The sequence below is a fragment of the Erinaceus europaeus genome, chromosome 2 (genome assembly GCF_950295315.1).
Source record: "Erinaceus europaeus chromosome 2, mEriEur2.1, whole genome shotgun sequence".
Taxonomy (NCBI): domain Eukaryota; kingdom Metazoa; phylum Chordata; class Mammalia; order Eulipotyphla; family Erinaceidae; genus Erinaceus; species Erinaceus europaeus.
This window is the reverse complement of record NC_080163.1, coordinates 4,529,681-4,554,884: the sequence shown is the minus strand read 5'-3', so window position 1 is coordinate 4,554,884 and position 25,204 is coordinate 4,529,681. Positions and strand designations below refer to the sequence as shown.

The 25,204-nt window shown below is 54.6% G+C and overlaps 1 protein-coding gene and 1 long non-coding RNA gene across 7 annotated transcripts in view; both read right to left on the bottom strand.

The window, feature by feature from the left end:
• Positions 1-25,204, bottom strand: part of MYH14 (myosin heavy chain 14) — a 94,564-nt gene that overhangs the window by 47,150 nt on the left and 22,210 nt on the right. For 5 of the 6 annotated variants that reach the window (XM_060174736.1, XM_060174745.1, XM_060174749.1 and 2 more), the window contains exons 4-16: positions 22,542-22,569; positions 22,318-22,420; positions 21,375-21,398; positions 18,079-18,171; positions 17,632-17,695; positions 17,161-17,259; positions 15,726-15,866; positions 9,274-9,369; positions 6,081-6,199; positions 5,451-5,603; positions 4,565-4,738; positions 4,325-4,498; positions 509-623 (exon numbers count right to left, since the gene is read on the bottom strand). In XM_060174736.1, the coding sequence (XP_060030719.1) occupies positions 509-623; positions 4,325-4,498; positions 4,565-4,738; positions 5,451-5,603; positions 6,081-6,199; positions 9,274-9,369; positions 15,726-15,866; positions 17,161-17,259; positions 17,632-17,695; positions 18,079-18,171; positions 21,375-21,398; positions 22,318-22,420; positions 22,542-22,569 (1,383 nt within the window). The remainder of the gene's footprint in view (positions 1-508; positions 624-4,324; positions 4,499-4,564; positions 4,739-5,450; positions 5,604-6,080; positions 6,200-9,273; positions 9,370-15,725; positions 15,867-17,160; positions 17,260-17,631; positions 17,696-18,078; positions 18,172-21,374; positions 21,399-22,317; positions 22,421-22,541; positions 22,570-25,204) is intronic. The other variant, XM_060174743.1, reaches the window with a different exon arrangement.
• On the bottom strand, positions 4,771-5,273 carry LOC132533428 (uncharacterized). The gene is made up of 3 exons (XR_009545306.1): positions 5,145-5,273; positions 4,959-5,072; positions 4,771-4,864 (listed from the first exon to the last, which is right to left on the bottom strand). It is a non-coding gene; the product is annotated as an uncharacterized LOC132533428 (long non-coding RNA).

Below are 25,204 nucleotides of genomic sequence, written 5' to 3'. Positions count from 1 at the left end.
AATGTCTGGTTCCATCTCTCTCTCCTCCTATCTTTCTCATGAATAAATAAATAAAATCATAAAAAGATAATAAAGAAGCTGGCCTGCAGCTTTGTACTGCAGCAGGCAACTCAGGGCCAGAAGTCCCCTTTTTAAAAACCGGGAACTCGGGGGTCCAGCAGTTCGCAGCAGGTTAAGCCCCCACGTGACACAAAGCACAACGACCGGCGTAAGGATCCCAGTTCCCCCGGCTCCCCACCTGCAGGGGAATCGCTTCACAGGCGGTGAAGCAGGTCTGCAGGTGTCTGTCTTTCTCTCCCCTCTCTGTCTTCCCCTCCTCTCTCCATGTCTCTTTGTCCTATCCAACAACAACAACAACAATAATAACTACAACAATAAAAAGCAACAAGGGCAACAAAAAAGGGAATAAATAAATATTTTTTAAAATCTTAAGAAAGAAACAAACAAAAAACCCGGGAGCTCCCCGAGGGCTGGAGGGGGGCTGGGTGCACGGGGCACTGGGGCTCACCATCCTTCCAGATCTCGGCGGTGAGCCGCTCCGTGCTCTGGTGCAGCAGCGCCGCCACGCTGTCGTTGAGGGGGTCCATGTTCTTCATCAGCCACTCGCTGGCCTTGTAGTCCACCTGCCCGGGAGGGTTTGTAGGTTCAGGACCGGGGGCCTACCGCTGAGCCTGGACACCCGGCTCGAGGAGGATGGGGAGCCGGCGCCACCTGGTGTCCACATCTTGAACTGCACCCACCGCGGCCAGGCCGCCTGCCTGCAGCCAGATGTGGCCGCAGCTGGCCAAGGCCGGGACCTTGACCCCAGCACTGTCTTCCTCCTCAGCCCCACCCCAGCCTCTGCTGGTCCACTGCCGCCTCAGGGTCTGCCACCGGTGCGCCTGTGACTTGGGATTTTTCACAGGGAATTCTCTTTCTTTTTTTAAAAAACATACTGGCCAGTGACAGAAAAATCAAGATGGGAGAGGGAGATAGATGCAGAGGTAGAAATAGAGATTTAGGAGAGAAAGACACATGCCTGGCCCCGGGGAATTGTCTTTCTTTCTTTTCCCTTTTGTTGCCTTTTTTAAAAAATTGTTGTTGTAGTTATTGTTGTTGCTATTGATGTCTTAGTTGTTGGATAGGACAGAGAGAAATGGAGAGAGGAGGGGAAGACAGAGAGGAGGAGAGAAAGATAGACACCTGCAGACCTGCTTCACCGCCTGTGACGCGACTCCCCTGCAGGTGGGGAGCCGGGGGCTCGAACCAGGATCCTTACACCGGTCCTTGAGCTTCGCACCACGTATGCTTAGCCCACTAAGCTACCACCAGACTCCTGAATTGTCTTTCTTGAAACCAATCTCTCTCTCTCTCTCTCTCTTTCTCCTACCTATCATCTATCTATTGTGTGAATCTAAGTCTTTACTTTTGAAAATCTATTTTTATTCCAATTTCCAATATCACCTTATTGAGAAAATGTTGATTTATAGGATATTTTAGTCACAAGGCCATGTTTCTACATTTTCCCAAGATAAATATCAGTATATTTCACCCTCCACCAGAGGGACTTAGGTCCCCGGCCTCCTTTTAGTGGCCCTTCTCCCCTTCTGAGTCTCTGAACCTGCTGTGACAGGCCACAGTCCACAGAGGAGTCACCCTGTTCTGGCCTTTGGTTTAAAAGCCTAACTATCGGGAGTTGGGCGGTAGCGCAGCGGGCTAAGCGCAGGTGGCGCAAAGCACAAGGACCGGCCTAAGGATCCCTGTTCGAACCCCGGCTCCCCACCTGCAGGGGAGTCGCTTCACAGGCGGTGAAGCAGGTCTGCAGGGGTCTGTCTTTCTCTCCCCCTCTCTGTCTTCCCCTCCCTCTCTCCATTTCTCTCTGTCCTATCCAACAATGACAACAACAATAATAACTACAACAATAAAACAACAAGGGCAACAAAAGGGAATAAATAAATTAAATATTAAAAAATATTTTAAAAGCCTAACTATTATCTTTCTGTCTTCTATCTACCCTCTCATCTATTAGGTCTATCATCTATGAGTTCCTTCTGTTTAATATATATATGTATATGCATTTATTTATTTTGGATAGAGACAGAAACAGAGAGAAAGGGGGGAAGGGAGAGAGACAATTGCAGCCCTACTTCATTGCCCGTGAAGCTTTCATCCTGCAAGTGGGAACTCAGCCTGAGTCCAGGTGTACTGTAATGTGTGCGCTTAACCAGGTGTGTCACCACCTAGCTCCTTTTTCTGTTAATTAAAAAAAAATTTTTATATATACTTATTTTTATTTTCCCACTTGTTGCCCTTGTTGTTTTTATTATTGTTGTTGTTATTGATGTCATTGTTGTTGGATAAGACAGAGAGAAATGGAGAGAGGAGGGGAAGATAGAGAGGGGGAGAGAAAGACAGACACCTGCAGACCTGCTTCACCATCTGTGAAGCGACTCCCCTGCAGGTGGGGAGCTGGGGGCTCAAACCAGGGTCCTTACGCCAGTCCTTGCACTTCACGCAATGTGCCTAACCCGCTGTGCTACTGCCTGGCCCCCTTTCTGTTAACTTTTATTTTTTATCTGTCATCAGGCTTATTCCTGGGGCTGTGTCCCTGGATGGCAAATCTGCCACTCTTGGCAGCTCTATTTATTTATTGTTTTTTGACAGAGAGAAATAGAGGAGAGGCAGGGAAAGGGAGAGGGACAGAGACAGAGACAGAGACAGACAGACAAATACTTGCAGCACTGCTTCGCCGCTTGTGAAGCTTTCCCCAGTAGGTAAGGACCAGGGGCTTGAACCGGGTCCCCATGCATGGTAATATATATGTTCTACGGGGTGAATGATTTTTTTAAAAAGTTGGGCTAATGAAACAGCTCACTTGTGTAGTTTGCTGCTTTGCCCAAGTTGGAGCCTGGCTTCAACTGCAGTGAAGGAAGTTTTGATGCTATGGTATGTTTCTCTCTCTCTCTCTCTCTCTCTCTGCTTTCATGTCTCTACCTATCTAAAAAGAGGAAGGAAGGAGAAAGGAGAGGAAAAAGACTTTCGTGAGGTCCCAGGTTCAATCCCAGCACCACCATAGGCCACAGCTGGGCAGCAGGGCTCTGGTTTTAAGGGACAATGACCAGAAAATGGGCCGACTGATGGGGCTTTAGATTTCTGTGCCGAGCTTCCTGGTTTCATCCCCAGCACCACTTGCGGCAGACAGGGGTCTCTGGCTACTCTTTCTCCTTCTCCCGTGAAACTGTCACACACAATCAGAAAAAAAAAAAAATGCTATTGTTTGTTTGTGCTCTACTTCTCTTTTCATCTCACACTTCTTTTTAAAAATATTTATTTTCCCTTTTGTTGCCCTTGTTTTTCATTGTTGTTGTAGTTATTATTGTTGCTGTTACTGATGTCGTCGTTGTTGGATAGGACAGAGAGAAATGGAGAGAGGAGGGGAAGACGGAGAGGGGGAGAGAAAGACAGACACCTGCAGACCTGCTTCACCGCCTGTGAAGCGACTCCCCTGCAGGTGGGGAGCCGGGGGCTCGAACCAGGATCCTTACGCTGGTCTTTGTGCTTTGCACCACATGTGCTTAACCTCTGTGCTACCACCCAAATCCCTCATCTCATACTTCTATGAATTTTATTAAAATTTTTAAAAATTAGTTACTTACTTGTTTATTGGATAGACACAGAGAAAAACTGAGAGGGGAAATGGAGAGAGAGAGAGAGAGGGAGAAAGAGAGACACCTGCAGCCCTGCTTCAGCACTCATGAAGCTTCCCTCTTGCAGGTCGGGGCTTGATCCTCGGTCCTTGCACGTTGTGAACATGTGCGCTCACCTGAGTACACCACCACCCAGCCTTTTATTTCTTCAAATAGTAATCCACTTGCTTTCCATCTGCCCGTCATCGTCATCTATCCTCTGTCTTGAACCCAGCCCTGCGGGTGGCGGCGGGGCTGGAACTGGCCGCTGTCTCCCCAGTCCTGTGCGCCTCCGCCGCCCTGGCCCCGCCCAGCCCGGCACCTCCCACTCATCTTGGCCACGCCTAGAAACGCTAGCCCCGCCCATCTGACGGCCCCGCCCACTCGCGCTTGCCTTCCTCACCGCCCCGCCCCTCATATTGGCCCCGCCCACCACGCACGCCCACCGTCTTGGCCACGCCCGCACGCCCACCCTCGTACTGGCCCCACCCACCTCGTCTTGACCACTTCCACCCGCCCATATCTGGCCCCGCCCACCACGCAAGCCCACCGTCTTGACCACGCCCATACACCCACCCTAGTACTGGCCCCACCCCGTCTTGGCCACGCCCACCAGCCCGGGTCCTGGCCACGCCCTCCCTGGTTTTGGCCACGCCCACCTTGCCCGCGTAGTGCAGCACGCTGAAGTCCGCCTGGTCGCGCAGCTGCCGCGGCCGCTGGAACTTGGGGTGTCCGCCCTGCTCCTGGGCCACCTTCTCCACGAAGGAGCGGTCGGTGGCCTTGGGGAACCAGCACTCCTCGTCCAGCAGGGCCAGGAGCCCCGGGGGGTTGGCCTGCAGGAGGACAGTGGGTCAGGCCGCCGGCGGACGCAGGGGGGGGCGGGGCGGGGCGGGGCTCACCGGGCGCTCGATGAGGTCGATGCAGGGCTGCAGGTCGAGGCCGAAGTCCAGGAAGGTCCAGGGGATGCCCTCGCGCTGGTACTCCTCCTGCTCCAGCACGAACATGGTGTGGTTGAAGAGCTGCTGCAGCTTCTCGTTCGTGTAGTTGATGCACAGCTGCTCGAAGGAGTTGAGCTGGGGGGGGGACACGCGTGAGGGGGGGAGAGACCTGGGGGCAAAGACGGGGAGACCTGGGGGCAAAGACGGGGAGACACCTGGGGGCAAAGACGGGGAGACACCTGGGGGCAAAGACGGGGAGACCTGGGGGCAAAGACGGGGAGACACCTGGGGGCAAAGATGGGGAGACCTGGGGGCAAAGACGGGGAGACACCTGGGGGCAAAGACGGGGAGAGACCTGGGGGCAAAGACGGGGAGACCTGGGGGCAAAGACGGGGAGACCTGGGGACAAAGACGGGGAGACACCTGGGGACAAAGACGGGGAGACACCTGGGGGCAAAGACGGGGAGACCTGGGGGCAAAGACGGGGAGACACCTGGGGGCAAAGACGGGGAGAGACCTGGGGGCAAAGACGGGGAGAGACCTGGGGGCAAAGACGGGGAGACCTGGGGGCAAAGACGGGGAGACCTGGGGACAAAGACGGGGAGAGACCTGGGGGCAAAGACGGGGAGAGACCTGGGGGCAAAGACGGGGAGACCTGGGGGCAAAGACGGGGAGAGACCTGGGGGGAGAGACCTGTTTGGCAAACAGGAGAGACCTGAGATGGGTGAGGGGTGAGAGACCCAGAGTGGGGAAAGACAGAGACGGGGAGGGAGCATAAGAGACAGGGGGAAGAGACAGAAGGTATGAGAGATCCAAAGGGGGGGCAGAGACTCGGGGGGGCAGAGACCTGGAAGATCTCGAAGCCGGCGATGTCCAGGATGCCGAGGAAGGAGGCGCCCTGCCGGGGGCTGCGGTCCAGGGCGCGGTTAAGCCGAAGCACCAGCCAGCGGAAGAGGCGCTCGTAGGTGGCCTTGGCCAGGGCCTCGAGTGCAAAGTCAGCCTGCGGGCAGGGCCGGGTGGGCTGTGAGCACAGGGGCTGCAGCCCATCCCCAGGCCCTGGGCGAGGGGCCGGTGACACTCTCCACCTCCTCACTGGGGCCATGGAGACCCTTTCCTCACACAGGCACCCCAGCCCCCCCCTCCAGCCCAGTTCAACTTCCCTGACCTGAATGTCCCCAACTGTCCCAAGGCCTTGACACATGTTGGCCCCTGTGTCTGGAAGCACCTAGGTTGCTTGTGGTCAAATGTCACCTCCACAGGGAGGCCCTCCAGGACCACCCAAGCCCCTTCCTTCATAGAAGGCATTGCTGCTTGCTGATTCCTCCCTATATAACCTGGCCCCCCATGGCCTCACTGCAACGGCCCGGCCTTTCTGTCTGCTGTTACTCTCAGCGCCCAAGCAAAGGTTAACTGAGCGACTAAGAGAGGAAAATAAAATCAAACAGGACAGACAACAGAGGGGCCCAGCCCGGCCCACCTGCTCCTTGGTCTGCGCCTTCTGCACGTAGTCTCGGCCGACTTTGATTCGGGGGGTGAGCAGGGCCCGGGAGAAGTCGGTCACCCCCAGGCCCAGGAGGCAACAGAGCTTCTGTGCAGCTGGGGGCGAGAGGCACCAGGACCCCATCAGCCGGGAAGCGAGCCCCCCACCCCCAGCCCCCTGCAGGCCGCACAGATGGGGGGCCTGGCCGCCCTGCCAGAGGCTGTGTGTCTTCTGGCCCAGCAGGTCTCCGTGTGTTGGAGCACAGGGCCCTGAAGTGCCAGGTTCAATCCCCGGAGCAGCCCAGTGTGCTCAGAGGGCTCAGGTGGGACCAGCAGCGGACAGCTGCTCCTTTACTGTCCTGTGTGCTTTTTCTTCTTTTTTTTTTTTAAAAAAAAATTTACTTATTTATTCCCTTTTCTTGCCCTTGCTTTTTTTTTATTGTTGTAGTTTATTGTTGTTTTTATTGATGTCGTTGTTGGATAGGACAGAGAGAAATGGAGAGAGGAGGGGAAGACAGAGAGGGAGAGAGAAAGACAGACACCTGCAGACCTGCTTCACCGCCTGTGAAGCGACTCCCCTGCAGGTGGGGAGCCGGGGGCTCAAACAGGGATCCTTATGCCTGTCCTTGCGCTTTGTGCCATGTGCACTTAACCTGTTGCACCACCTTCTGGCTCCCCTTAGTTTATTTTTTAAGATTTATTTTATGTCGAGGGCCAGGCAGTAGCACAGCGGGCTAAGCACACGTGGCGCAAAGCAGAAGGACCAGCAGGTTGTGGTGAAGCAGGTGTCTATCTCCCCCTCCCCCCTGTCTTCCCCTCCTCTCTTGATTTCTCGATAGTCTATCCAACAACAAAAGCAACAATAGCCCAACAATGACAACAACAACAAATGGAAAAAGTCTCCAGGAGTAGTGGATTCATAGTGGAGGCACCGAGCCTCAGAAATAACCCTGGAGGCAAAATAAATAAATAAAAATAAAAATAAATCAACTGATCTTCTATGTGGTATAAAAAAAGAGGGAAATGCCACCTAACTACCCAACTGGTCAAAAGACTCCAATTGCCATGCCGACAGAAGTCTAGCGGTGAGGGGGGCAGAGGGTGAGGAGGGACAGATACACGGGCAAGTGCAGCCACACAACAGGTCTCTCAAAAAATGCTTTCAGCACAGTGGTTTCAGACTCTCGCGCCTGAGGCTCTGAGGTCCCAGGTTCAATCCCCAGTACCTGCAGACCTGCTTCACCACCTGTGAAGCGACTCCCCTGCAGGTGGGGAGCCAAGGGCTCAAGCCGGGATCCTTCTGTCAGTCCTTGCGCTTTGCGCCACATGCACTTAACCAGCTGTGCTACCACCCAACTCCCCCAATGTTAATTTTTCTTTTTTTATATTTATTTATTTATTTTCCCTTTTGTTGCCATTTTTATTGTTGTAGTTATTAATGCTGTTGTTGTTGATGTCGTTGGATAGGACAGAGAGAAATGGAGAGAGGAGGGGAAGACAGAGAAGGGGAAGAGAAAGACAGACACCTGCAGACCTGCTTCACCACCTGTGAAGCGACTCCCCTGCAGGTGGGGAACCGGGGGCTCTGACCAGTATCCTTCTGCTGGTCCTTGCACTTTGCACCACGTGCGCTTAACCCGCTGCGCTACCGCCCCTACTCCCCAATGTTAATTTTTCTAATGTTGCATATGCAAAGACTTTTATTTATTTTTGTCAGAACCCTGCTCAGATCTGGGTGATGGTGGTGCTGGAGATTGAACCTGGGACCTCAGAGCCTCAGGCATGAAAGTTTTTTGCTTTCATGATGCTGTCTCTCCTACCCCTATGAGAAGAAATTTAAAACTAAATTAAATGTGACTCTGTGGGCTGGGGAGATACGTGACAGTGGCAGCACACCAGACTGGCCTGCTGAGGCTCCCTATAGGCTGCAGGTTCATTCCCCAGTGCCACCTATCCCACAGCTGAGCAGTGCACTGGTCTCTCTGTCTACTATTACAGTAAATAAATAAACAAATACTTCACCTGGAAAGGTGCCAACACACACATGTTACAGTCAGGAAAAAAGTGGAAGAGCCTCTGCTGGGAAGGACTCAGCAGGCCAGGCGCCCGGGAAGTGGTGCAGTGGATATTGTGCTGGGCTCTCAAGCATGAGGTCTGGAGTTCTAGCCTCAGCAGTGCAGGTGCCAGAGTGATGCTCTGGTTCCCAGCCTCCACCTCCCTCCTCATCAAGCTTTTTTCTTTCATCCTAATTTTTTTTTGTCGTATTCTTTCTTTTCCTTTTTTGTGTTTTGACAGAACAGAGAGAAATTGAGAGGGGAGGGGACAAGGGAGAGGAAGAGAGAAAGACAGACAGCTGCAGACCTGCTTCTCTGTTCACGAAGCATCTCCCTTGCCGGTGAGGAGCAGGGGCTCAAACTCGAGAACCTTGTGTGCTGAAGTGTGTGCGCTTAACTGATGTCCCCCCATTTTTTATTTCCCTAGAGACTCATCAGGCAAGGAGCTGGGAGTCGGAGCTTGGACAAGGGGGTCCCGGAGCCCACCAACAGGCAGGGTCGGAGCTTGGACAAGGGGGTCCCGGAGCCCACCAACAGGCAGGGTCGGAGCTTGGACAAGGGGGTCCCGGAGCCCACCAACAGGCAGGGTCGGAGCTTGGACAAGGGGGTCCCGGAGCCCACCAACAGGCAGGGTCGGAGCTTGGACAAGGGGGTCCCGGAGCCCACCAACAGGCAGGGTCGGAGCTTGGACAAGGGGGTCCCGGAGCCCACCAACAGGCAGGGTCGGAGCTTGGACAAGGGGGTCCCGGAGCCCACCAACAGGCAGGGTCGGAGCTTGGACAAGGGGGTCCCGGAGCCCACCAACAGGCAGGGTCGGAGCTTGGACAAGGGGGTCCCGGAGCCCACCAACAGGCAGGGTCGGAGCTTGGACAAGGGGGTCCCGGAGCCCACCAACAGGCAGGGTCGGAGCTTGGACAAGGGGGTCCCGGAGCCCACCAACAGGCAGGGTCGGAGCTTGGACAAGGGGGTCCCGGAGCCCACCAACAGGCAGGGTCGGAGCTTGGACAAGGGGGTCCCGGAGCCCACCAACAGGCAGGGTCGGAGCTTGGACAAGGGGGTCCCGGAGCCCACCAACAGGCAGGGTCGGAGCTTGGACAAGGGGGTCCCGGAGCCCACCAACAGGCAGGGTGGGGGTACCTGTGTTGTCAGGCATGGAGGCCTGGTCTGTGTTCCGTTCTCTCATCAGCACGATGTTGCCAAACTGGAGAACAGCCGAGACAATCCGAAGCATGGCTGGGAGAAAGGGGGGCGTGTGATTCGGGGCTGGGACCCCGAGCTTCCAGTGAACCCCGCTGGTCACTGAGCTCTGGGCACATCAGGGAGGAGGCACACTGAGCCTCTGCTCGAACTCAAACGCTGGTGGAGGCGAGGGTGTGCTGACACCTGTCTCCCGGCTCCGCTCTGCCTGCGTGAGGCCCTGGGCAACATCCTTGGCACGGATGGCAAGAGAGGCAGCCTCCCCAACCATCTACACCTGGCATCTTCCCCCTGGCTTTGGGGGCTCAGTACAGCACCACCTCCTCCAGGGGCTGCCCTGATTACCCCCCTACACACACAGCAGGGTCACCACTCCATTCATCTGCCCACCCCCCCACTAGACCCCTTGAACACTAGACCCCTTGAAGGTGAAACTACTGTGAGACCCCACGCTCTGCTGCTCCAGCAAAAGCATAAAGACCCCAGGAATTGGGGGGGAGCAGTGGAGGACAGATGGACGGACAGACACACACTCGGAGGGGCATTGGTGTTTCGTCACAGATCTGCCCCTGCTGCAGCCAGGGCTCTGTGCTGGGTAGGGCACACACACCCGGGGGTGGGGGGAGTCCTCTCTCAGCCCTTCAAACAAACTAATCAAAACCCCTGGGGTTGGGCGGTGGCAAATCCAGTTAAGTGCACACTTCACTACATACAAGGATCCAGGTTCGAGCCCCTTCACCTGCAGGAGCAAGCTTTGAGAGCTGTGCTGTGAAGAAAGCCTGCAGGTATCTCTCTGTCTCTCTCCCTTTTTGTCTCTCTATTCCTCTCAATTTCTCTCTGTCCTATAAAGTATAACAGATAGAAAACGGGGAGAGGCGGGTGGCAGCACCCTGGGTTAAGTGCATATAGTACGAAGCACAAGGACCAGCACGAGGCTCCCGGTTTGAGCCCCGGCTCCCCCACTGCCAGGGGTCGCCTCACAAGCGGTGAAGCAGGTGTCTGTCTTTCTCTCCCCCTCTCTGTCTTCCCCTTCTCTCTCAATTTCTTTCTGTCCTATCCAACAACAAAAGTGGAAAAAGTGGCCACAGGAGCAGTGGATTTGTAGTGCAGGCACTGAGTCCCCCCACCCCCCCAAAAAAGGGAAGAAACAAAATAACAGCAGTAAGGCTGCCTCTGTTCATAGGAAAAAGATGTCTTTTCTCAAAGGTTGGCAACCGTTCTGGAAGGAGAGGCAGGAAGTGGGACTGAACCCAAGGCTGGGTGTGTATGTGTGGAGGTGGGGGCAGTGAGAGGCCGCTTCCCAGCCCCAGGCTGAAGTCCTATTCTGGCCTCATTGCCGCACGCAGAGACTGCTGTCAGATCCTGGTTTTGGAACTGCGGGCCTTGGGGGTGACTGAGTGTTGGGGTGTCTGGGCAGAGGGTGACGTGGGGGACACACCCAAGGGACCAAGTGTCTTTGGGTTTGTTTGCAGGGGAGAAGGAGACACGCAGGAGGCAGCTGAGGTTACACAAGCTGAGGCCCTGTGTCAACACGGCCCTGGGGAGGTGGCCAAGCACAGAGGGCGAGAAGGCTGCCGCGCCCTGGTGGTGCCCCGCTCTCCTGAATCCACTGTGTCTCCACTGGACTGGCGAGAAGGAACAGCCAGACAACGAGACACCAGGCAGGAAAAAAGTCAGGACGATGTGTCTTTGGGGATCAAATAACTACCCACGCCCCCACCTCCCCCCCCCAAAAAAAAAGAAAATTAACATATTCAAGTCTCAACTCCCAGAACTCTGAGAACCTCAGCGTTGGTGATCTCATTGTGCCTTGGGCTGTGTTCACATAATCGTCTGCGAGGAGGTTCTAAGGACGGGAGCGGGCCTCTAATCCGTCTGATATGACTGATTAAAAAAAAAAGTGTGGGGGGGTTTGTTGGTGAACACCCCACACAGGGAGGTGGCACAGTGGGCAGAGTGCAGGGCTTGCATCCCAGAGGCCCCAGGTCCAATCGCCAGCACCACATGTACCAGAGCTGAGCGCTGTGCCACCTCCCGTGTGTCTCATCAAAATGAAACACTTATTTTGAAGGGGCCGGGTGGTGGCGCACCTGGTTAAGCGCACGTATTACAGTGCGCAAGGACCCAAGTTCAAGCCTCTGGTCCCCACCTGCAGGAGGGGAAAGCTTCACGAGTGGTGAAGCAGGGCTGCAGGTGTCTCTCTCACCCTCTCCCCCAACCCCTCTCAATTTCTCTCTGTCTCTATCCAACAATAAATTCATACAAAATACAAAAATACTTCTGTTTAAGAGTTTCTATATTCAAAACCAATATAACGCCATGAGGCAATGCTACATTAATAAGGGTTAAGAGAGCGAAAGAGAGGGCCAGGGAGTGGTATACCCGGCTGAACACACACGCTACCAGGCACAAAGACCCAGGTTCAAACCCCTGCTCCCCACACACAGGGGGGACGCTTTACGAGTGGTGAAGCAGGGCTGCAGGTGTCTCTCCTCTCTCCTCCTCTCTGTCTCCCTCACTCCTTTCTCAATTTCTCTATGCAGTAAACAAAATTTTAAAAGAGGGAAATATTCATAATATGTGAGGGAGACTGCTAGTCTTAACTACCTAGTACAATTATTTGAGTATAAAGGCCTTCCATGTAATGAAAACACCGTTATCCACAGTAAACAGCACTAAATTATTTCCTCCTCTAAATTGTGCCACCACAGTAGATTAACTGCATAGCTATGGGTGAAACAAAATGGATTTCTTTTTTTTCTTTTTTAAATTAAAAAAATTTTTTTAATATTTATTTATTTTCTCTTTTGTTGCCCTTGTTGTTGTTTATTGTTGTTGTAGTTATTAGTGTTGTTAATGATGTTGTTGTTGTTGGATAGGACAGAGGGAAATGGAGAGAGGAGGGGAAGACAGAGAGGGGGAGAGAAAGACAGACACCTGCAGACCTGCTTCACCACCTGTGAAGCGATTCCCCTGCAGGTGGGGAGCTGGGGGCTCGAACCGGGATCCTTACCCCGGTCCTTGTGCTTTGCGCCACGTGCGCTTAATCCGCTGCGCTACCGCCCAACTCCCCCAAAATGGCTTTATTTTAAACCACATTAAAAAAATAGCTCCTTTGTTCAACAATTTGTTTGGCTTTGTATGTTAACTCTCTTTTCAGCCACCAGGTTCCAGATGCCAGCATGATGCCGGCGAGGCTTCCCTGGACAGACGACCCCACCAATGTGGCCTAGAGCTCCGCTTCCCCAGAGACCCACCCTACTAGGGAAAGAGAGAGGCAGACTGGGAGTATGGATCCACCAGTCAACACCCGTGTTCAGTGGGGAAGCAATTCCAGAAGCCAGACCTTCTACCTTCTGCATCCCACAATGACCTTGGGTCCATGCTCCCAGAGGGACAGAGAATGGGAAAGCTATAGGGGAGGGGATGGGATATGGAGATTGGGTGGTAGGAACTGTGTGGAGTTGTACCCCTCATATCCTACGTTTTTTAATGTCTCCTTTCTTAAATTAAAAAAAAAAAAGCCCCTAGGTAGGCTACAAGCCTGACTAGAAAGGTGAAAACAAACAAACAAAAAAAGAGATGACTTGTTTGCAGGTGGATTCAATCCTGACACCACATGGGAGGACCATGCACAATACCAGGGAGAGCTCCATGATGGTGGAGCAGTGCTGGGTTTCTCTCCCTCTCTGTTTCTACCTCTCTCTTAAAAAAGGATATATATATATATATATATATATATATATATATATATATATATATATATATTTGTTGTGTTTTATTTATTTATTTATTTTACCTCCAGGGTTATTGCTGCGGCTCGGTGCCTGCACTACAAATCCACTGCTCCTGGAGGCTATTTTTCCCTTTTTGCTGCCGTTGTTGTTTTATTGTAGTTATTGCTGTCATTGTTGTTGGACAGGACAGAGAGAAATGGAGAGAGGAGGGGAAGACAGAGAGAGGGAGAGAAAGACAGACACCTGCAGACCTGCTTCACCACTTGCGAAGCGACTCCCCTGCAGGTGGGGAGCCGGGGGCTCAAACTGGGATCCTTACACAGGTCCTTGTGCTTTGTGCCACGTGCGCTTAACCCGCTGCGCTACCGTCCGGCCCCCTTGTTTTGTCTATTTATTTTGTTTTGTATTTTGTTTACTTTGTACAAGATAGCATGTGAGTCTCACATGAGAGAGAGAAGCCAGAACTTCTTTCTGGTACACACGGCAAGAGGAGTCGAACCAGGACCCTTGGCGTGCAAGTCCTGTGTTATTTCCCAAACTGTTACTCCTTCTCTAAGTAAAGGATTTAACAAAAAAAAAAAACAAAAAAATCTCCCCACCTGCAAGGGAGTCGCTTCACAGGCGGTGAAGCAGGTCTGCAGGTGTCTGTCTTTCTCTCCCCTCTCTCTCTGTCTTCCCCTCCTCTCTCCATTTCTCTCTGTCCTATCCAACAACGACGGCATCAACAATACCTACAACAATAAAACAACAAGGGCAACAAAAGGGAGTAAATAAATATTTTTTTAAAATCTTAAAAAAAAAATTCATTTAACTTGTTAGGACAGAGAGCAATTGAGAGGGAGGACAGTGAAAGAAAAAGAGACAGAGACCCCTGCAGCTCTGCCTCATCACTCGTGAAGCTCTCCCCCTTGCAGGTGGGGACCGGGGGCTTGAGCCCTGTGGTGTGTGCGCTCAACTTGGTGTGCCACCTGCGGCGCCACTAAAGGATTTAAGCAGAAAGGGGCCAGGGCTGCAGCCCGGGAGGTGGCGCAGTGGACGGACCCTTAGACTCTCAAGCATGAGACTCTGAGTTTGATTCCAGGTATGACAGATGCCAGAGTCCTGCTGCCTTTTTCTTTTCTGTTCTCTCTCATAAATAAATAAACAAACAAACAAATAAATCTTTATGAAATGGGCCAGGGAGGCCTCTACTCAGGCCCTGGGTTTGTTCCTTGGCACCACAGGAGAAGGTGTGTGTGTGTGTGTGTGTGTGTGTGTGTGTGTGTGTGTGGCGGGGGACAACAGAGCAGCCACTAGGGTGACCAGACAAGCTGCTCAGTGCGCCCCACCAGGCAGGGCAGGGCAGGCTCTGCCCCCAACCCCAGGCCTAGGGTGCCCCCTGGCTGCAGCCCTCCCAGAGCTCACCCGGCCCTCCTCTGCTCCCAGCTGCACCCCAGGTTGGCCTTGGGGCCTCCTCTCGCCGGCCCTTCCCCCTCCCCTGTCTCTGCAGCTCCATTTCCTCCTCGGCTCCATGAGACTGACAAGCTTCAGTTCCTCCAGCAGGCCTGACGTGCCCCAGGGCCTTTGCACAGGCTGTTCCTACAGCCTCAATGGTTCTTTCTGCTTCCTTGGCAAACCCAGGCCCCTGCTCCAACCTCACTATCATCAGAAGGCTCTTCCTTTTTATTTGGGGAGGGGGGAGAAGGGGTGGGAGAGAACCAAGGATCAAACCCATGTGTGAGGCCTGCAAGTGCGTCCTTTCTAATTCTTTCTTTTCCCTCCTTCCTTCCTTCTTTCCTTTCTTTCTTCCTTCTTTTCTGTTCTTTTCTTCCTCCCTCCCCCTCCCTCACTCCTCCTCCTCCTCCTTCTTCTTTTTCTTTCTTTCATTTTTTCCTTTGTGTATGTCCCATTTCCTGGGTTTCACTGCCTGGGCTGACTTTTTCAGACAGAATGACAGCGGGAGGGCAAGGGAGACAGCACAGTGGTTCTGCAAAAAGACTCTCATGCCTGAGGCTCCAGGTCCCAGGTTCAATCCCCAGCACCCTCATCAGTCAGAGCTGAGCAGTGGATTGGGGAAAACAAAAAACAAAGAAACAGGGGGTCGGGCGGTGGCGCAGCGGGTTAAGCGCAGGTGGCACAAAGCGCAGGGACCGGCGTAAGGATCCTGGTTCGAGCTCCCAGCTCCCCACCTGCAGGGGAGTCGCTTCCCAGGCGGTGAAGCAGGTCTGCAGGTGTCTGTCTTTCTCTCCCCCTCTCTGTCTTCCCCTCCTCTCTCCATTTCTCTCTGTCCTATCCAACAACAACAACCTCAATAACAACAATCACTACAACAATAAAATAACAAAGGCAACAAAAGGAAATAAATAAATATTAAAAGACAAAAACAAAAAACAAACAAACAAAAAAACCCACAAAGAAACAACTAGACCAGACAGAGACAGAGGGAGAGGAAAGACTACAGCTCGGCATTTCCATGGTGCCACGAGGCCCGTGCTGGACCCCGGGCCTCCTGCAGGGCACAGCGACGCTCTCTCCAGGAAGCCATCTTGCCAGCCCCAGACCCCAATTCCAAGTTGTGCCCCATCCCCTCCTCTGCCCTCTCCATGTCAACCCGAGGCAAGAAAGGCGGGGTCCCCCCACCGGGGGAGGGGGCTGGGGGCAGGGGTTGCGACTCACAGGTAATTTCCTCGTGGGTGAAGCCCAGGACTCTCAGGGACTCCAGCGTCTCCTGGAAGAGCTCGCGCTCCTGGCCGGGGGTGGAGGACGGCCCGTTGCTGAGGAAGCGGTACTGGGAGCAGGGTTCCAGAAGCAGGTCGGCTGCGGCCGGGCAGGGTGGGAGGCCAAGGTCAGCATCCAGTCAGGGCCGCCCTCCCAGGGCAGCTCACCCTCCAGCCGCAGGAGACCTGGCCTCCCCTTCTACCAGTGAGACATCCTTGCCTCTCCCCTCCTTCCAGAGGGACTGCCAGCCCCTCCTTCCTCACACCCAGGGGCCCTCAAAGTCACCTCCCTACACCCAGGGCCCCCCAGCCCCACCCACCTCAGACCCAGGGGTCCCCCAGCCCCTCCTCCCTCACACCCAGGCATCCCCCAGCTTCACCCCCATCAGAGCCAGGGGTCTCCCAGCCTCTCCTTCCCCAGACCCAGGGGTCCCCAGCCCCTCCTTCCTCAGACCCAGGGGTCCCACAGCCCCTCCTCCCCCAGACCCAGGGGTCTCCCAGCCTCACTTCCCCAGACCCAGGGGTCCCCAGCCCCTCCTTCCCCAGACCCAGGGGTCTCCCAGCCTCTCCTTCCTCAGACCCAGGGGTCCCCCAGCCCCTCCTCCCCCAGACCCAGGGGTCTCCCAGCCTCTCCTTCCCCAGACCCAGGGGTCCCCAGCCCCTCCTTCCCCAGACTCAGGGGTCCCCCAGCCCCTCCTCGCTCACACCCAGGGGTCCCCCATCCCCTCCTCCCTCACACCCAGGGGTCCCCCAGCCCCTCCTCCCTCACACCCAGGGCCCCCAGCCCCTCCTCCCTCACACCCAGGGGTCCCCCAGCCCCTCCTCCCTCAGACCCAGGGGTCCCCCAGCCCCTCCTCCCCCACACCCAGGGGTCCCCCAGCCCCTCCTCCCTCAGACCCAGGGGTCCCCCAGCCCCTCCTCGCTCACACCCAGGGGTCCCCCAGCCCCTCCTCGCTCACACCCAGGGGTCCCCAGCCCCTCCTCGCTCACACCCAGGGGTCCCCAGCCCCTCCTCCCTCAGACTCAGGGGTCCCTCAGTCCCTCCTCCCTCACACGCTCTGCTTTCCTAGAGCAAGTGAGAACCAGCCCCTGGCAGAAACGCTGGGGTGCAGGGGCCTCCAGGAGCCCCATCATGGGGGGAGGCAGCAGTGAGCATGGAGGGTCAGAAGCCATGGGGTGGAAGGAGCCTGAGGAAAATGCAGGTGTGGGGGCAGCAGTCAAAGCCACACTCAAGGGGGACCGTCCCCAGAGACAGCGGGGAGCCCGGCGGCCGTGCTGGGGTGCCGATGGGAGAGCCGTGGGGTGCAGGTATGAGGCAGTTCAGGAGAGGAGCCAGGAGGGGCAGGGGGAGGGAGGGAGCCCCCACCCGGACCCCAGGGTCGGCTGACGCTGACCTTTGAGCTGCTCGCCGGCGCCCCCCAGCAGCTGGTAGAAGATGTGGAAGCTGCACTCGTCCTTGGCCTGGCGGATGGCCCGCGACTTCTCCAGCAGGTCTGCGCTACAGTCAAGGGCCAGGGCGAGGGGCGGGGACCCCACGCCAGCCCCCACGCATCCTTCACCTGGTCGTCACCTCTCCTTGCTGGGGGGGATCACACCTGTCCTGTGTGAGCCCCACGGGGCCAGGACTGAAGGCAGACAGGACGCTGTCCATGTCTGAACCCCCCACCCGCCAGCCTCTGTGTACCCATCATCGTTACAATGTGGGGAGGCTCCCCCAGACCTGGGAACCCACCCCCGCAGCCAGACTGAGCTGGCCTGGTCCTAGGAGCCATGGCTGGGTCCCACCCAGCAGGGAGCTTGGGTCCCATGGGTGCCTGCTGTCCATCTGCCTGGGAGCCTGGGAGCCTGGGGCTGAGAGAGGATACAGGTCTCGATGTTGGCGCCCACGATGTAGCCGGCCACGTCAAAGTTGATGCGGATGAACTTGCCCTGTGAGAGAGGGGGCTTCCCTGAGGGTGTCTGCTCCCCACACGCACACCCACAGGCTTGCTCTCCCTACCCACTAAAGCCCCCCAATCATCAGGTGCCAAGTAGGAGCTACTGGGACAATGCAAGGTCTAGACCTCCAGCCCCTCCTCCCTCAGACTCAGGGGTCCCCCAGCCCCTCCTCCATCACAACCAGGGTCCCCCAGCCCCTCCTCCCTCACACGCAGGGACCCCCAGCCCCTCCTCCCTCACACCCAGGGTCCCCCAGCCCCTCCTCCCTCACACGCAGGGGCCTCCCTCCACAGACCACATATCCTGTTGCCCCCGTAGCCTCCCGCCCCCTCCTGCCCAGCCCTTGGCATCCCTCTACTGCACCCCCCACTCACGAATCGGGAAGAGTTGTCGTTCTTCACGGTCTTGGCATTGCCGAAGGCCTCCAGGATGGGGTTGGCCTGAAGAAGCTGCCGCTCCAGCTCACCCTGCAGGGTGGGGGCTTGTGAGAGGCCGCGGGTGAGGGTGAGGGGTGGGGGGTCTGAGTGGGGGGTGCTGCCACTTCCCTGCATCCAGGACTTGGCTCCCCTCTTTTTTTTATATAAGTTATGGAGGAATAAGTCTAGGCTAACTTTTTTATTTACTTATTTTCCCTTTTTATTGCCCTTTTTATTGTAGTTATTATTGTTGCTGTTATTGATGTTGTCATTGATGGATAGGACAGAGAGAAATGGAGAGAGGAGGGAAAGACAGAGAGGGGGAGAGAAAGACAGACACCTGCAGACCTGCTTCACCGCCTGTGAAGCGACTCTCCTGCAGGTGGGGAGCCGGGGGCTCGAACTGGGATCCTTATGCCGGTCCTTGCGCTTTGCGCCACCTGCGCTTAACCCGCTGCGCTACCGCCCGACTCCCTTGGCTCCCCTCCTCAGTGAAGGCAGCATCTCCCAGAGACACCGTGTGCAACAGACATAGCCCATAGAGTGCACGTTACACCTGCAAGGACGCAGGTTCAAGGCTTCGTGAGTGCTGGACCAGTGTCGCAGGTGTCTCTCTCTTTCTCTATTTCCCTCTCCCTCTCTACGTCTGTCTCTCACCCTCTACCAAACAGAGCGGCCACTGGGAATAGTGGAATCATGTCGGTGCCCTGGTGACAAAACCATCACAAGTACCTACTGGACAAGGCCTATGCTGCCATCCTGTCCCGTTCCTACAAATCATAATAAAAAGAAAAATACGGGGTCGGGCGGTGGTGCATCTGCTGAGCACACATGTTACAATGTGCAAGAACCCAGGTTCAAGCCCCCCGTCCCCACCTGCAGGGGGGAAGCTTCACGAGTGGTGAAGCAGGGCTGCAGGGGTCTCCCTCTCCCTTCCTTCTTGATTTCTGGCTATCTCTATCCAATAAATAAAGATAATAATAATAATAATAATAATCACCTCATAACAAGACTCTCACTTTCAAGAGCACAGACACATGTGCAGACACTTGGGAGCACAGTCCCCACCTGCTGGGGTCGGCCACTCCCCAGCACAGGGGGTGAGGGGGGAGAATCCCACTGCACCCGACTGTTGTGATGGGTGTAGTGTGGAATTGTGTGTGTGCGTTTGTGTGTAACTGAGGCCCTGTGCGTACATGGTTTCTCCTTTTGAATCTCTTTCTCATTCAGACACACACAGAGAGAGAGAGAGAGAGAAAGAGAGAGAGAGACAGACAGACAGATAGAAGATAGACAGACAGTGCGAGGGAGATGCTATCACACCAGAGCTTCTTCTAGTGACATGGGACCTTCTATCTTGATGGGCCCTACAGTAATAACAACAACAATAACAATAATTCCTCGGTGGCTGGGTAGCGGCATGCCTGGTTGAGCACACACACTATCAGGTGCAAGGGCCCAGGTTTGAGTCCCATCCCCACCTGCAGGAGAACTCTTCACGAGCTGTGAAGCAGGGCTGCAGGTGTCTCTCTGCCTCTCTCCCTCCCTAACCCCTCTCAGTTTCTCTCTGTCAGATCCAGTGAGAATAGAAAGGAAAAACAAGCAAGGATTCCCCTTCTCCTCCTTTAGGATTTCTCTATTTGATGGGAGCTGGAATCCTGCCTCCTGCCTCACGCCCACAAAGCCTGTGTCTGAGCTACTGAGCCACCTCCCCGGCTGTGCTCGCAGAATCTGAATGAAAAGGGAAACAGACCCACAGGGGCTGGGGAGACAGCACAGTGGTTCTTCCAAAGACTTTCATGCCGGGGCATCCAAGCTCCCAGGTTCAGTCCCCAGCACCACTGTAAGCCAGAGCTCTCTGTCTTTCTCTCGGTATCTCACCCATGAAAATAAAATCACTAACCTGTTAAAAAGAAAGAAAAAAAGAAGGTCGCCCCACAGCAAAGTGTCCAAGTGTCTGGGACACAGCAAATATCTGACGTGGCCTGAGGGGTGGTTCAGCACTGGAGGGCAGGACTTGCATGAGTGAGGTCCTGAGTTCAAACCCTGATGCCACATGGGCCAGAATACTGTTCTGGTTCTCTCTCTCATTCATGAACCAAAACCAAAAACATTTAAGAGGGGCCGGGCGGTGGCGTACCTGTTGAGCACACATGTTACAATGCGTAAGAACCCGGGTTCAGGCCCCCAGTCCCCACCTGCAGAGGGGAAAGCTTCACAGTCAGTGAAGCAGGGCTGCAGCTCCATCATCTATCTGTCTCTGTCTCTTTTTTGCATATTTTATTTAAGGAGAGAGATAGATAGCAACACAGAGAGACCAGAGCCCTGCTCCGCTCTGGCTGATGGTGGTGCTGGGGATTGAACCCCAGACCTTTGCTGCGTGGAAGTCGCTTTGCATAAGCTTTATGTTATCTCCCCAGCCAAAGATGTATTTATTTATTAACACAAGAGAGAGGGAGAGAGAACTAGGGAAAAAATTAAAAATAAAAGATCCCAGTTCGAGCCCCCGGCTCCCCACCTGCAGGGGAGTCGCTTCACAGGCGGTGAAGCAGGTCTGCAGGTGTCTGTCTTTCTCTCCCCCTCTCTGTCTTCCCCTCCTCTCTCCATTTCTCTCTGTCCTATCCAACAACGACGACATCAATAATAACTATAACAATAAAACAACAAGGACAACAAAAGGGAATAAATATTTTTAAAATAATTAAAAATAAAAAACTCATCAGTGAAGCCCTTGTGACAACAACAAGAAGAAACAGAAACAAAAGACAAGGCTCGAAGACTGCACCATGGGGCCCAGCACACGCCCGACTCTTCAGACTCCTGCAAACAGAGTCACACAGGCCGAGATGGGACAGTCTTGGTGAGGGGTGGGGGGCTCTGCCCTGGGCACCTGCAGGTCCAGCCCTGGCACCACCACACACAGCACCAAGCAGAGCCCTGCTCCTTCCTAGCGACAGGTAAACACACGCAGGCCTGTGTCAGTGCCCTGCTGGCATCTGGGGTCAGTCTGCATGCACACAGTAGGTTTAACACAAATCCTGGGGGTGAGGAGGCTGAATCACACAACAAGGCAGCCCTACTGCTTGCTAGCATGAGCCCTGGGCTAGAGCACACAGTAGGGCTGGCATGCACACAGTAGGACTGACACCCAGGCCAGTGTGGCTCTCCGTGGCAAGTGTGGTCATGGTGTCTGGGACTCCACAGCCAGGGAGACCGTGGGCTGGGGAGACTTGGGGTGACCCCTTGCTACTCACATAAGACAAGGTGCTGGCGGAGGCCTGAGGTCACAGGACACGAGACACAGAGCGGGACACGGAACGGGACAGGACCAGGACGCAGCACATGCAACGTGGACAGGCACAGGTGAACCGCGGGGGGTAGGGCAGAGACCAGGGGCCTGGGACACAGGCCGTGGGCTATGGGCTGGCCCAGGGGACCACGGTGCCCAGGTGGGGGGGGGTCTCAGTGTGTGACCCGGGGCTCCCCCAGGGTGGGACAGGGCCGGGTGGTGGCACACCTGGTGGAGCGCATGCTACGATGTACAAGGACCCGGGTTCAAGCTCCCTCTCCCCACTTGCAGAGGGGAAGCTTCACCAAGCAGTGAAGCAGGGTTGCAGGTATCTGTCTCTCTCCGTCTCTCTCCTGTCCCTTCTCAATTTTTCTCTGTCTCTGTCCAATAAATAGATAAAATATTTAAAAGAAACAGGAGGAGCGCCCCCTACCCACACCACCACCACCGAGTGCCTCTGAGCAGAAGGATTAGCCCACCTGGCATCCATATTCTGCGGCCAGGCAAACCCTGCAGGGCCGGTGAGATAGCGAGATAGCTCGCTAGACACCTGCACTGCCGTGCACGTGACCCAGGCTGCAGCCTGGCCCCCTGCCCACTGGAGGAAGCTTCAGTGTTGTGGCCTCTGTCTCTCTGAATAGTCAGCCTGAGGCAGTAAAGCCTTAGAGCTGACCAAAACGGAAAAGAGCAGCCCTGGGGCTGGCGCACAGTAGGTGCCCGGCAGAATAAGCACCTACTGTGTGCTGGATGCTGGTCCAGGAAGGGGCCCCCGCCTCCCCGCCTCACTCCCACCCCAGACAGAGCACAGCTAACACGGGTTGCCAGGCCTAGGCCCAGGGTCCTCTGGGAAGGAGGTGGAGCTGGGGGTTGGGAACCTTGAGAGAAGGGTGCTACCCACGGTCACTTACCGGGACGCCCGGCTCCTTCCGGCCTTTGGGTGAGGAGGCCACATGGGCGAGGTACTGGATGACCTTCTTGGTGTTTTCTGTCTTCCCGGCCCCAGACTCCCCACTACAGAGAGAATTGAGGGGAACGAGGGGAGGGAAAGAGGTCAGCGAGGACGTGTGAGGTACGCCGCACCCCTTCCAAGGCCTGCCGGTCCCATCTGGGAAGTCCCTTCGAGATTACTCACGTGCAGAGAATGGACTGATCCTCTCGATCTGTAAAGGAAAAAAAAAAGAGGTATGTTGTTGGTTTGCGTGTCACCAGGGAGGGTCACTGGGCCCCGGCTGGCTGACTTCTACTGGCTGCTCCCCTCAACCGTTCCTTAGGGCTGAGGCAGAGCTGGGGTTCTGCTGGGACTCCCCTCCCTAAGTCAGCCCCCTGATGGCTGTGTGACCACAGGGAGAAGCAGCTGGCATTGGGGGCTGCTGACCCTGTTTGTGGGGGGGTGGTCCTGGCTATGGGGGGCTCACAGAGTCTTCTCACACCTGCAGGACTGTCCTTGGTGGTGACAGCCTCCACAGGGTCACCTGGCCAGCCGCCTGCACTTTCTCTCCGTCTCTCTGCCTCTGTCTCACAGAGCTGGGGCCTCATGCATGTATAATTTCACCACTGCTTTTTTTTTTCATTCAGGGAGAGAAAAAAAGAGACCAAGACCACAGGGGGTCAGGCGGTAGCGCAGCGGGTTAAGCGCAGGTGGCGCCAAGCGCAGGGACCAGCATAAGGATCCCGGTTCGAGCCCTGGCTCCCCACCTGCCGGGGAGTCGCTTCACAGGTGGTGAAGCAGGTCAGCAGGTGTCTGTCTTTCTCTCCCCCTCTCTGTCTTCCCCTCCTCTCTCCATTTCTCTCTGTTCTATCCAACAAGGATGACATCAATAGCAACAACAATAATAACTACAACAATAAAACAACAAGGGCAATAAATGAGAATAAATAATTTTTTTTTTAAAGGGAGTTGGGCAGTAGCACAGCGGGTTAAGTGCATGTGGTACAAAGCGCAAAAACTGGTGTAGGGATCCCGGTTCGGGATCCCGGTTCGAGACCCCGGCTCCCCACCTACAGGGGAGTCGCTTCAAGTCGGTGAAGCAGGTCTGCAGGTGTCTGTCTTTCTCTCCCCCTCTCTGTCTTACCCTCCTCTCTCCATTTCTCTCTGTCCTATCCAACAACAACAATAACTACAATAATAAAACAACAAGGAAGGGCAACAAAAGGGAATAAATAAATAAATTTAAAACAAAAAAAGAAAAGAAAAAGAGAGACTACAACACTGGGGCTTCCCCAGCACCTCCCATGTGGTGCTGGGGTTCGAACCTGGGCTGCGTACAGGACAAAGCAGGTACATTCCCCAGTCTGTGCTCTCCATCCCCTCTCAAGCAGATACTCAGTGAGGGCATGGACTAGTGACAGTGAGCTCGCAGCTGTCTGCCTCAGTTTCCCCACCTGGAAACCAGGGCCAAGGAGAGGGCTCGGGGTTGCCGTGAGGTCCAGCATGTGAAGCAGCTGGCACTCAGCTGAGAGCAGGTGGGGGACTACACCCACAACACAGGAGACTGCCCAGGAGAGCGAGGACCCAGGTTCAAGCCCTCAGGCCCAACACTGAGTGAACACCATGCACAGGGGCAAGAAGCGGGGTGTCTCTTCCCTCTCCCTCTCTCTCTCTCTCTCTCCATCTCTGTGTCCCACAGGCAGGAAGCCCAAGACTGAGGCCATCAGTGCAGAGATGACACTTAAGTCATGAATGATACTGTCTCCTGCTTTTTTTCTTTCTCCCCAGATGGGATGGAAGACAGACAGACAGACAGACAGACAGAGAGATACCCAGCATTGCTGCATCAGTCATGAAGCCCCAGTTTGACTCTTGAATAAGCTCATTTTTTTAAAACTCTCTAAGTATGGGGCTGGGGAGGTAGCATAAAGGTGATGCAAAAAAAAATATTTTTCCCAATGTTTCTAGTCCATTCCCATGCCAGCTGTGAAACTTAAGCAAAGACTATGACACAGGTTCCTAGGAACATTCCACAAATAGACTTTCTAGCTTTCTTTCACCCTAAAACCTCTACTTTCTGCAGCTCTATTCCTACTTTTTGGCTCCTGTTTATTGAACATTTTGTTTTGCTTGCCATCTAGCTGTCTCTCAGTCACCAAGCTGCAGATGCTGCCATGACGCCATCCTGACTTCCCTGGGCTGACGACCTCACCAAGGTGTCCCAGAACCCCACCTCCCCAGAGCCCTGCCCCACTAGGAAAAGATAGAAACAAGCTGGGGGGTGTGGATCCACCTGCCAACACCCATGTCCAGTGGAGAAGCCATGACAGAAGCCAGACCTTCCAACTTTTGCTCCTCATAAAGAATTTTGGTCCAGATTCCCAGAGAGAGATAAAGAACAGGGAAACTTCCAGTGGAGGGACATAGCACTCTGGTGGTGGGAACTGTGTGGAATTGTACCCTTGTGATCTTACAATCTTGTCAATCATTATTAAGTCACTAATAAAAGTAAAACAAAAAAAGTCTTTCATGCCTGAAGGACCAGAGGCCCCAGGCACAAATCCCCAGCACCACCATAAGCCAGAGCTGAGCAGTGCTTTGGTATCCCTGACACTGTTGACTGGCTACGGAAGAAGGGCAAACGCTAGAAGAAGAAGATTATTATCATCACTAATAATATACTACTACTGCTACTGCTGCTGCTACTACTACTATTATTGCTGCTGCTGCTACTGCTACTATTACTCTACTACTGTTGCTGCTACTACTGCTACTACTACTGCTGCTACTGCTGCTACTACTACGACTGCTGCTACTGCTGCTACTACTACTACTACTGCTACTACTACTACTACTGCTGCTACTGC